The 12,620-nt window shown below is 42.4% G+C and overlaps 1 protein-coding gene across 1 annotated transcript in view; it reads right to left on the bottom strand.

Moving 5' to 3' along the window:
• Positions 1-8,053, bottom strand: part of TRPM8 (transient receptor potential cation channel subfamily M member 8) — a 124,126-nt gene extending 116,073 nt beyond the window's left edge. Inside the window, exons 1-2 of the mRNA XM_040357555.1 lie at positions 7,736-8,053; positions 7,071-7,218 (exon numbers count right to left, since the gene is read on the bottom strand). Coding sequence (XP_040213489.1) covers positions 7,071-7,186 — 116 coding nt within the window. The 5' untranslated portion in view covers positions 7,187-7,218; positions 7,736-8,053. The remainder of the gene's footprint in view (positions 1-7,070; positions 7,219-7,735) is intronic.
• Positions 8,054-12,620: the final 4,567 nt, after the last annotated feature.

Below are 12,620 nucleotides of genomic sequence, written 5' to 3'. Positions count from 1 at the left end.
CAAACCCAGAAAGTAGACGGGTGAAGATGGAGGCCTGTCAGTGGCGACAACGCGCTGTTGGAGAGCTTAATTTTCAGGTACGTTTTTCATAAAGTCCTGAGCTACTAGTCAGGCCTTAAGGGTTACTCGTCACCAGTTGCCCCACCCGACCCCTACCCTGCCTCACCCCCAAAATTCAGCACCTAAACACACCCTCATAAATTATCTAATGAAATGATACTTAAATGTTTTATGCAGAATTAAGTTACAAAAATAAATATTAAAAACAACTTTATCAATGCACATCAGTGCAGCCTTACCAGTGCCCATTAGTGCAGCCTAAATAGTTCCCTTTAATGCAGCCTCACCAGTGCCCATCAATGCAGCCTCACCAGTTCTCATCAGTGCAGCCTCACCAGGGCTCATCAGTGCAGACTCACCAGTACCCATCAATTCCGCTTCACCAGTGCTCATCAATGCAGCCTCACCTGTGCCTTTCAATGCAGCCTCACCTGTGCTTATTAATGCTGCCTCACCTGTGCTCATCAACGCAGCCTCACTTGTGCCCATCAATGCATCCTCACCTGTGCCCATCAATGCAGCCTCACCTGTGCCATCAATGCAGCCTCACCTGTGCCATCAATGCAGCCTCACCTGTGCCATCAATGCAGCCTCACCTGTGCCCATCAATGCAGCCTCACCTGTGCCATCAATGCAGCCTCACCTGTGCCATCAATGCAGCCTCACCTGTGCCATCAATGCAGCCTCACCTGTGCCCATAAATGAACATAACCAGTGCCCATCAATCCCACTTCACCAGTGCTTATCAATGCAGCCTTACCAGTGCCCATCAATGCTGCTTCACCAGTGCTGATCAATGCCACTTCACCAGGGCAGGGAAAGAGAGAGGAAGAGAAGACCTGGTCGGATCATCACATAGTGGGGGTTGCCCACTGTAACAGCTTTCATTTGAAATGCCCGGTGTTCCCGGCGATCAACGTCACACATAGTCCTGCCTCCTGGCCGGGGTACTTTAATAGATGTCACATGTCCAGACATTGGACCGTTGTTCTGTTTATCAAAGTACCCATGCCAGGAGGTGGGATTGTGTGATGTTGCTATAAATGCAGCAAATATTTTTACAGATACTTCTCTCAGAAAAGGTTTGTCAAACTGAACTCTAACCATAATTAAATATACGTACAGTATATGTTGTTACCCTAGGGCTGTCTACACCATTGTAGCAATGCGCGGTAACACGAGTTACGTGTGCTGGTGCAATGCAGTGAAATTCATTCTGAATGGTAACCCAATGCACTTTCTCAGCACAGTTGCATAGCAGTGGAGGAACATTCACTGAGGTGCATTGCAGTACACTGTACTGGCGAAAATGCTGCATGCATTATAATTTGTCCATTTTCCTGTTTTGGCACGTTGGCCATCCTTCTTATATAAATGGACTGCCCTAACACAATACATGTCTAACGCAATGGCTAGTGTGAACCCTGACCGTATACTGTATACATATATATAGGTGTATTTTAAATGCGACAGAATATCAACCAAAAATCCAGAAAAAGATCATGATACAAATGTTATAAATTGATGTGCTGTTCAGTGAGTAAAATAAGTATTTGGTCCCCAAGCAAAACATGACTTGTGGAGAAGCCGGTGTTGGCAAATATAGAGGTAAGACATTTCTTGTAGTTGATTACCAGGTTTGCACACATCTCAGGAGGGATTTTGGTCCACTCTTCTTTACAGATCTTCTCTAAATCCTTCAGGTTTCCTAGCTGTCACTTGGCAACTCAAAGTTTTAGCTCCCTCCATACATTTTCTGTAGGATTAAGGTCTGGAGACTGGCTAGGCCACTCCATAACCTTAATGTGTTTCTCCTTGAGCAACTCCTTTGTTGCCTTGGCAGTATGTTTTGTGTCATTGTTGTAACAGGAGTCACTTTTGGGCACAGATTGAGCCAGGAGATGGGGTACACATGTTGGATTGTTTTGGCGTGGACAGTGATTTACAGTATATTCCTTAATGCCTGCAAAGAATATTCTATGACTCATTTCTATGCTTAGCCCTGACTAGTGACATGCTAATTGAGTCAGGGCCTGGAAGACATTTCATTGTCCTTGTGTAAAGGTGTTAATCCAGGTCTGCTCCCAGACCTCTAATTATGTATGCTAAATACTGTTTATGTGTGGAATGTACTTGTCGGAGACAGAACGTCTGTCTGGGGATGTGGATTGGAAGGAGATCATTGTGTGATGGTGTTTTGTTTGTTATGCTGTTAATGAAGGAATGTTTAGTAATTAGCCTAGTAATTAGCCTTTCATTGTCCCTTTGAATACTTCCATGCCTTGTACTGTATATAAGCTGAGAAGAAACCATTAAAGTTGTCTTCATTTTGAAACCAGTAATGGAGCAAGTCTCGTTATTCTGGGATGTCTGTTGGACGGTTGGAGTGTCAGATGAGCTGTCGTGGATGGGATGGAAGGTCGTAAACGGTGGTGACCGTTACAATTGTCATATTGGAAAACCCATATATGACCCAACTTCAGTGTTCTGGCTGAGGTGAGAAGGTTCTCATCCAAGATTTTATAATACAATGTCCCATCCATTGGCCCCTCAATGCAGCAAAGTCGGTCTGTACCTTTAGCAGAGAAACAGCTCCAATACATAATGTTTCCACCTCCGTGCTTGACTGTAGGATTGGTGTTCTTAGGGTCATAGTCAGCACTTTTCTTTCTCCAAACACGACAAGTCCCCCTCCTCAAGAAGACACATGTACAGTCATGCCAATGAACATCTAAATGATTCAGAGAAGAATTGGGAGAAAGTGCTGTGGCCAGATGACACCAAAAATTTGCTCTTTGGCATAAACTCGACTAGCCATGTTTGGAGGAAGAAAAATGCAGACTGGTCCTCAGAACAGGTACCAGGTATTGGTAGTTTTGGCAGTGTGGGCAGGTGCCAAGTTCTGCTGGAAAACGAAATCATCATCTCCATAAAGCTTATCAGCAAAGGGAAAGTATGAAGTGCTCTGGAATTTCCTGGTAGAGGGCTGCAGTGACTTTGGACTTGATAAACCACAGTGGACCAACACCAGTAGATGACATGGCTACCCAAATCATCACAGACTGAAAGATTTAGCGATTTATTTGGAAATCAAGATCCCAGAGTCTGGAGAAGGAGTGGGGAGGCACAGAATCCAAAATGCATGAGGTCCAGTGGGAAGTTTCCACAGTCAGTGATGATTTGGGGAGCCATGTTATTTGCTGGTGTTGGTCCACTGTGTTTTATCAAGTCCAAAGTCAACACAGCCCATTACCAGGAAATTATAAAGCACTCTGCTGACCTGCTTTATGGAGATGGTGATTTTATTTTCTAGCAGGACTTGGCACCTGCCCACACTGCCAAAAGTAACAATACCTGGTTTAATGATCATGTTATGACCGTGCTTGATTGGTCAGCAAACTCGTCTGACCTTAAAGGGGTTGTAAAGAATTTTTTTTTTTTTAAATAACAAACATGTTATACTTACCTCCACTGTGCAGCTCGTTTTGCACAGAGTGGCCCCGATCCACGTCTTCTGGTGTTCCTCGGCGGCTGTCTCTGGTCCTCCCCGCAAGAACTCCACACATTCATGCAAGCTCCCTTTGCGGGCGCGCTCCCGTGATACAACGAGCGGCCATAGCTGCTCACTGTATCACTCGGCCCCGCCCCTCGGCGTGCCGCATCATTGGATGTGATTGACAGCAGCGCCAGCCAATGGCTGCGCTGCTTTCAATCCATCATCTCTAGCCAATCAACGGGCAAGCTGAGCGGCGTAGAGGATGTCGGGGGCCGAGCACAGGACTTTCGAAGGGTCAGGCAAGTATAACAAGGGGCCGGGGGGGCGATATAGTCGGAAGTTTTTTCAACTTAATGCATAGAATGCATTAAGGTGAAAAAACGTTTACCTTTACAACCCCTTTAACCCCATAGAGAATCTATAGGGTATTGTCAAGAGGAAGATGACAGGCACCAGACCCAACAATGCAGACACGCTTCCATAACACCTCAGCAGTGCTACAAGCTGATCGCCTCCATACCACGCCGCATTGATGCAGTAATTCATGCAAAAGCCAAGTATTGTGTGCATACTATACTGTACATGGACATACTTGTCAGTAAGCCAACATTTCTATATTAAAAATCCCTTTTCAATTGCTCTTATGCAATATTCTAACTTTCTGAGATGTAAAATTGGGGTTTTCACTAAGTGTAAGCCAATATCGCTCTGTGTGTAATGAATCTATATATGATTTTCACTTTTTGAATTGAATTGCTAAAATAAATTAACTTTTTGATGATATTCTATTTTTATGAGATGCACCTGTACTATATATATATATATATATATATATATGTAGAGAGAGAGAAAGAGAGAGAAAGAGAGAGAAAGAGAGAAAGAAAGAGAGAGAGAGAGGCACTGGCTGGCATAATTGTGGACTGTTTATATTTGTTACCTACAGTTCACAACCATATATGGTGAGTATTTCCTACAGACTTGATGACAGCAGCTTGTTTCTCTGAATCTTAATAAGTTCTGTTATGAGGTCCTGGAGCCCGGAGACTTTATAGAGCTTTGGGTGGGATAAAACCTCCAATCCTAGGTAAATATATGGTAGCATGACCTCGTTATTAGTCTCAGCTGTAGCTGTCCTCAGTCTTTTAGATTTGTGAGCTGCTAAGGGCTCTCTCTGTCTCTCTCTCATGTTCTCTGCTGTGGGAGCCTGCTGCTGGGTAAAAATGCTGACTGCTGACAGAACCCATTAGGATGCACATTTTAGTTAGCTGCTTGAACGAGCCTACGGTATGTTTCTTTTTTTATTCTTTGGGCTTGTTTATTGCCCTGCTGAATAAAAGGGTTTGAATAGACCTGCTTGGAATGTTCCTGGGTGTCCATGTCTCCTGTATTATTTACCACTGTCACTACCATTTGAGGCTCTCCCCTTTACAATAGTACACTATAGTACCAAAGGTATTGGGATGCCTGCCTTTACATGCACATGAACTTTAATGGCATCCCAGTCTTAGTCTGTAGGGTTTAATATTGAGTTGGCCCACCCTTTGCAGCTATAACAGCTTTAATTCCTCTGGGAAGGCTGTCCACAAGGTTTAGGAGTGTGTCTATGGGAATTTTGGACCATTCTTCCAGAAGCACATTTGTGAGGTCAGGCACTCATGCAGATGAGAAGGCCTGACTCCCAGTCTCCGCTCTAATTCATTTTAAACATGTTCTATCGGGTTGAGATCAGGACTGTGCAGGCCAGTCAAGTTCCTCCACCCCAAACTCGTTCATCCATGTCTTTATGCACCTTGCTTTGTAAACTGGTCCAAATCATTTGGTGGAGGGGGGATTATGGTGTGGGGTTGTTATGTAGGGGTTGGGCCTGGCCCCTTAGTTCCAGTGAATTGCACTCTTAAGGTGTCAGCATACCAAGACATTTTGGAAAATTTTATGCTCCCAACTTTGTGGGAACAGTTTGGGGATGGCCCCTTCCTGTTCTTACATGACTGCGCACCAGTGCATAAAGCAAGGTCTATAAGACATGGATGAGTGAGTTTGGGGTGGGGGAAATTGTCTGGCCTGCACAGAGTCCTCAACCCGATAGAACACCTTTGGGATGAATTAGAGCGGATTTGTGATCTCACAAATGCGCTTCTGGAAGAATGGTCAAACATTCCCATAGACTCCAAAACCTTGTGGGCAGCCTTCCCAGAAGAGTTAACGTTGTTATAGCTGCAAAAGAGGGGGCAACTCATTATTGAACCCTACGAATTAAGTCTGGGATGCCATTAAAGTTCATGCGAGTGTCCCAATACTTTTGGTAATAAAGTGTATATAAACATATATACACAGTATACATACACATTAATTATAATTCTAATGAGTGCAATCTTTACATACGAGACCACCCAGAGTCAACGTATTTGAACAACCTGCTAAGCCAATAAAGTTTACATTGGGATTTCTGCATTGTTTAAAGTGGTTGTAAATTCTTTTTATCAACTTTATGCTACAGTTAAGCCTATATTGAGTGAGTGAGTGAGTGAGTGAGTGAGTTAGTGAGAAACTTGTATAGCGCAACACATGCGAACTGAATCACCTCTGGGCAGTGTTTCCATTCCAACGGTATGGAAGCCCCCTTGACCTCAGAAGAGATGGGTTTTAATCTTTCTCCTGAAGGCCAAGTGGTCCGACTCCAGTCGGATGGTGGTTGGTAGCGCATTCCACAGCCGAGGTCCCTGGACTGCAAATCTTCGATCTCCTATTAAGGCTTACCTGTAGCTAACCTGGATATCTCCTAAACCTGTACGGTTTAGGAGATATCCACCTGTGTCTGCATGTGCCAAACTCATCGGCACATGCACACTAGGGCAAACTGAAGCAATGGCACCTATGTGCCGTTGCTTCAGTTTTCGTGCCGTTACCGGCGGCTCCTGTGCGCATGCGTGGGAGTGACGTCATTGCGGCTCCAAGCCAATGACAGCGCCGGAGCCGCGATACCCAGAAGCAAGCCCCGGGGCGACATGTCGGCAGCCGGAGGGGGAGACGAGGATGGTTTCGATGTGAGGTAAGTAATTGATAATGAGCTGGTGTGCTATGCATACTAGCTCATTTTGCCTATGTCTTGCAGGTTGTTTTTTTTCCCCGTTTTTTTTTGGGGGGGGTTTACTTCCTCTTTAAATAATATACATAAAATACAGAAAAAAATAACAAAGTTAAGTCAGAAAAAAACTATTATTTCTCCTGTTATGTACTCCTAAACATGTATTGTATCACACCACATGTCTTTATGTTTGTTTAATGACATTGTATCAATCATATCCCATGTACCATATTAGGAACTAACATTAAGAACTGGCAGGTTTATGCCAGTACAACTACTGGAAATAATGACTCTAGTGCAACATTTGTTTACAAGATAAACCAGCAATTGCATCTGAAAAGCCGTAAACCAAATCATACAAGTAGTATCACATGCAGTCTATTACACGATATGCTTCCTCTAGAACACATAAGAACAGGAAATACTTGCCTTTGCCTGGATCTTTCCCTGGAGTGGGACCTCTCCCGGGAGCCGGAAGTAGACCGAACCTCTGTAGGTGGCACAAACTCCCGACTCCATCTTCTGGTGCTTGGCCTGACGGTCATTACAAAGCTGGAGGCAAATAAAATAGTGTAGCCTAAGAAACACCAATGAAAGATGCACATTATGTGATTGTTCCAGAAAAAAAAGTAGAAAAAAAGCATTTGAATATTTTTAGCATCTTATAGTGAGCATAAAAAGCTGACACAGCACTTGATATTGCTTCTTACATCTCAACACTCACAAATAATTAACCCTTATATCATTCTATGAAGTGTCAGTGAGGGCAACAACAGCTGTATGTTTCTATAATATATATTTGTATATCCATATATGCCCTGTCACGTGACATGTAAAACCTTCAGGACATATCATGTAACTGTAATCACCCCTTTTACTGAGGATAAACCATGTATATTCATCATTCTTCCAGCAATATAATCACTAAAACACTATTCCTGAAAATGAAACGTCACATTTTTTGCTGGCAGCAGGGAATATTCAGCTTTTAGGTAAAAATTGAAAATGCCCATCATGAAAACTATAGAATGGAAATCAAACAATCATATAATATATTCATGTAGTATTTACAGTAATAAAAATAGAACACTCACCCTTTATTCACCAGCAAAGCAACTCCATAGCAGCAACCGTCACTGAATCATGATGAACTTTCCTTCAATGATGATCAATCCAGCCTTGCTGTAAACTCAGGCAACCTGTTTCATCAAAGCTTTTCTGATGTGATCCGACCAGCTTCCCTATATCACTCTGCACTTCTTCCTTCCTTCCTTCCTTCCTGGCTCCTTATACTCCCTATGGCCCCATCTCTCCCGCTGGCAGAGACAGTGTTGGCACTGCCTCAGGCACAGTACCCTGTGATACACACAGAATGCAGATTCTGGAAGCAAGGTAAAGAACACAACAAATTAGCACATTTAATAACAAACATGTCAATCTCTCTTTCATAGTTATGCTTATAAAACTTTATAAACTCAAGATCTTTGTGGTTCGTCGGTAGTTTAGATCTGAATGGTCCATATTTTTGCCAGACCAGCTACATAATCATCATCATCATCATCAGAGGCCATAATGAGAGAGAATTATGGGAGAGAATACAGAAATAGCTAACCTTGATGACTCGGCATCTTTATCAGACTGGGTACTTATAGATGTTACTATTTCCTGAACAGTGGTTACTATTGGGCACAGTAGTTTTGTGTGTACATTGCAAAGGCATGGAGGAGGCTTTTTTCTGTACAGTTATGGCTAACACATTTTTCCCCATCTTATAAAACTCTCACATTTTCACTATATTATGAACCAAGTTAAGACCAGTAAAATGCTCTTTATAACAGAGGTGATCAAAGGCAGGGTGGTGTGACTTTGCGCGCCTACAGGCATGAGTGATAGAACAGACCTGCTATCTAGGTATGTATCTTGATCATTCACTGCTTCATTGACTAGAATAAAGAAGAGCCACCCACCCTTCTAGTGCCAGCCCTCGATTTTAAAAACTTGCTCTTTTCTCTCCATCCAAAATTGCCAGCCTAGGCTTAGTTGTACTTCCTACACCTGCAACATTTTTGAAAGTGAATATGAATGTATTTTTAATGCCAGGGATGTAGTTCATTCAAGTTTGGAAGTTTACTAATGCCTTATTTCCACTGAACGGAACGGTTCGGGTCAGTAGATTTGGAACGGTTTAGAATGGACCGGTCTATTCTCGTGAGCGTTTCCACTGCAAATCGGACCGTCAGGCCTAACACGTCCACCAATCAGTGGAATGTATTGCATCTCCGCCCTAATGGAACCGTTCCATTTTCTATGGCCCCACATCTGAAGCAGGACCCAGAATGGTCCGGAACGGTTCGGTTTTATGGCACACTTTCATAATGGAAACACCCAAAATAGCGTACCGAACCGAACCGTACCGAACCGAATCCGCTCAGTGGAAACGAGGCATTATTCATCCTAGCATGGAATTCCATTGTTTTCTGTGTAATGCACAATGAGTTAAAATTTCAACAGAAATTGTGTAATTGTGTCATAATAGCCATGGACCTAGGAACCCTAGGGTAATTTAACCTGCTGGTACCTACCCAAAATTAAAATAGCAGAGACTTATCCTTTCATATGAGACCCAAAGTGCAGTAGATGGACAATGTAAAAAACAGTAAATCCCCATACACACCATCAGATTATCTGCAGATTTTTGTCTTCATATTTACCAAAACCATGTAGTACAAGGGCCTGCCTGATTGCATACAAATTGAAACTCTTAAGGTTTGACCTCATGTTATATGGTTTTGGTAAATCTGAAGACAAAAATCTGCAGAAAATCTGATGGTGTGTATGGGGCTTAAAACAGCTTCCAACTGTCCCTGATTTCGAGGGACTGTCCCTGATTTCGAGCAATGTCCCTCTGTCACTCTTTCCTCCTCATTTGTCCCTCATTTTGGTCTGATCTATATAGATGTATATAAAATTCACCTTTTATCTATGAAAAAGTGTTTTCCAATGCTAAACCCTTTATCTGATTTCTAAATTGCTGCATTTGTAAATTCCAAAAGCCAATATAAAGGAATAGTAGTGGTAAAAAAGCTCTTGTGGATTTACCCAATTGTTGGAAGGCAACATCAATTAATATAATTTCTAGATTTTATACATATCTGTTTTCATTCCCTGGCTTGCTGAGGCTTGCAGTTTTCCTGGAGGACAGGATGCCCCCCCCCCAGTTGGAATGTAGCCAGTTATGTTTACATGATATTATCTGCTCCAATCTGTCTGCAAGATCCTTTGATTAGCCCCTCTGCAGGGGTGTAACTTCCAGCATGAGTAATGGCAATGATCAAAGGCCAGCAAGCTATTGGAGATGATATGGGCAATAATGCCCCCAGAGGCCAATTATGGTAGGACAGTCAGTAATAAGGAGGATTGTCCAGTGAACACTATGATTGGTACAAAGGCAAATGGGCTGGCAATGGGGGGGGGGAGTTTGAATGAGTTACGATTGAGGTTCTTTAAATAGGACTATTTGAATCGGAGAGCTCTCTTTAACACCTGAGCTCAGCCATCAAGGAGTCTACCTAGAAGACGTGTTAAGTATATATACTGTTTTATTATTGTCATAGACTACATATATATCTACTGTTTAGTTTTAAATTTTCCTATTTTCTTGGGAAATAAATGTAACATTGTTTACTAAGCAAATGTGTGTGTCTCCATAGCTAACATTATATCATTAGGCCTAGCATACTCTGATAGACTAGCTAATTAAAGGGACTAGACAACTGATATATATATGTAATAGCTATATAGGTTACAATTAGAGTTGAGCGGACACCTGGATGTTTGGGTTCGACGGGTTCGGCCGAACTTCGGAAAAAAGTCTGGGTTCGGGACCCGAACTTGACCCTGAACCCCATTGAAGTCAATGGGGACCCGGACTTTTGACTACTAAAATGTCTCTAAAAAACGAATGGAAAGGGCTAGAGGGCTGCAAAATGTTGGTAAGAGCATGGCAAGTACTCTGCAAATAAATTTGGATCGGGAAATAACTTAAAATAACATAAAAAAATAAAAATCTTGACCTAGGAGGACGAGGTCAGGGTTAGGGTTAGGGTTAATCTCACACGTACAGATACGGAGGAAACACTGCAAAAACTGGAGGAAACACTGCAAAATATATATTTTTGCCCTAAATGGGTGATTTTTGAATAGAACAATAGAAGAACACTGGCTAAAGTGTTTATCTCACACATACAGAGGAAACATTGCAAACACTGGAAGAAACACTGCAAAATTTTTTTTTTCCCTAAATGGATGTTTTTTCAATAGCACAATAGAAGAAAATTATATAAAGGGTGTATCTCACAGTAACATATGCAGTGCTGGTGTAATATGCAGAGTATCTCACAGGAACATATGCAATGCTGCTGCAATTTGATTTGTGAAGCAGGACTGACTCCTATATATTTCTCTCCCTATAAGAACAATCTGGAACCTTTCCCTAAACTATCTAATGCAGAGTATCTCACAGGAACCTATGCAGTGCTGGTGTAATATGCAGAGTATCTCACAGGAACCTAGGCAGTGCTGGTGTAATATGCAGAGTATCTCACAGGAACCTAGGCAGTGCTGGTGTAATATGCAGAGTATCTCACAGGAACCTAGGCAGTGCTGGTGTAATATGCAGAGTATCTCACAGGAAAATATGCAATGCTGGTGTATTATGCAGAGTATCTCACAGGAAAATATGCAATGCTGCTGCAATTTGATTTGTGAAGCAGGACTGACTCCTATATATTTCTCTCCCTAAAAGAACAATCTGGAACCTTTCCCTAAACTATCTAATGCAGAGTATCTCACAGGAACATATGCAGCCCTGGTGTAATATGATTTCTGTAGCAGGACAGTCCTATCTAAATCTCTCCCTCAGATCAGATTAGCAGCAGCCTTTCCCTACCCTATCTAAAGCAGAGTGACGAGCTGTGCTATGTTCCTCTAGCTTATATAGAGTCTGGGTCACATGCTGCACTGGCCAATCACAGCCATGCCATTAGTAGGCATGGCTGTGATGGCTTCTTAGTCACAGTAGCAAAACAAATGGTGATTGGCTGCCCTGCAGCCCGCCATTACATTGCCGAACACCGGACCCGAACACGAACTTTCAGCAAATTGTTCGGGTTTGGGTCCAAAAAAAAACAAAGTCCGTACCGAACCCGAACTTTACAGTTCGGGGTTCGCTCAACCCTAGTCACAATAGAGTGTATAGCATTGTAATTTTTACTTCACCAATCTTGTTTTTTTTGTACAAATCTCCTTGAAGGGGGTGTGGCATTGGGTGTGTCCTATGCCTGCATTCTTTTGCTGATAGGTGTCCCTTAATCCCAGCTCAAAAAGTTGGAAGGTATGCAGTAATGGAAAACATGTAACATTGTATCATTTACACTGGTGATATATATATCTATAGCTATGATTGATTGAGATATATACAGTATCTCACAAAAGTGAGTACAACCCTCACATTTTTGTAAATATTTTATTATATCTTTTCATGTGACAACACTGAAGAAATTGCACTTTGCGGCAATGTAAAGTAGTGAGTGTGCAGCTTGTATAACAGTGTAAATTTGCTGTGCCCTCAAAATAACTCAACACACAACTATTAATGTCTAAACCGCTGGCAACAAAAGTGAGTACACCCCTAAGTGAAAATGTCCAAAATGGGCCCAATTAGCAATTTTCCCTCCCCGGTGTCATGTGACTCGTTAGTGTTGCAAGGTCTCAGGTGTTAATGGGGAGCAGGTGTGTTAAATTTTGTGTTATCGCCAAAGACCCTGAAACTGAGCTGCAGCATGGTGGCCAAGACCATACAGTGGTTTACCAGGACAGGTTCCACTCAGAACAGGCCTCGCCATGGTTGACCAAAGAGTTTGAGTGAACAGCCGCACTCCAAAAAACCTTGATGGTTGTCTTTATTTTAAAAAAGGAAAA

This window comes from Rana temporaria, chromosome 6, assembly GCF_905171775.1.
Source record: "Rana temporaria chromosome 6, aRanTem1.1, whole genome shotgun sequence".
NCBI classification, from domain to species: Eukaryota; Metazoa; Chordata; class Amphibia; order Anura; family Ranidae; genus Rana; species Rana temporaria.
Note: the sequence above shows the minus strand (reverse complement) of the source record. Positions and strands in the feature narration are given on the sequence as shown.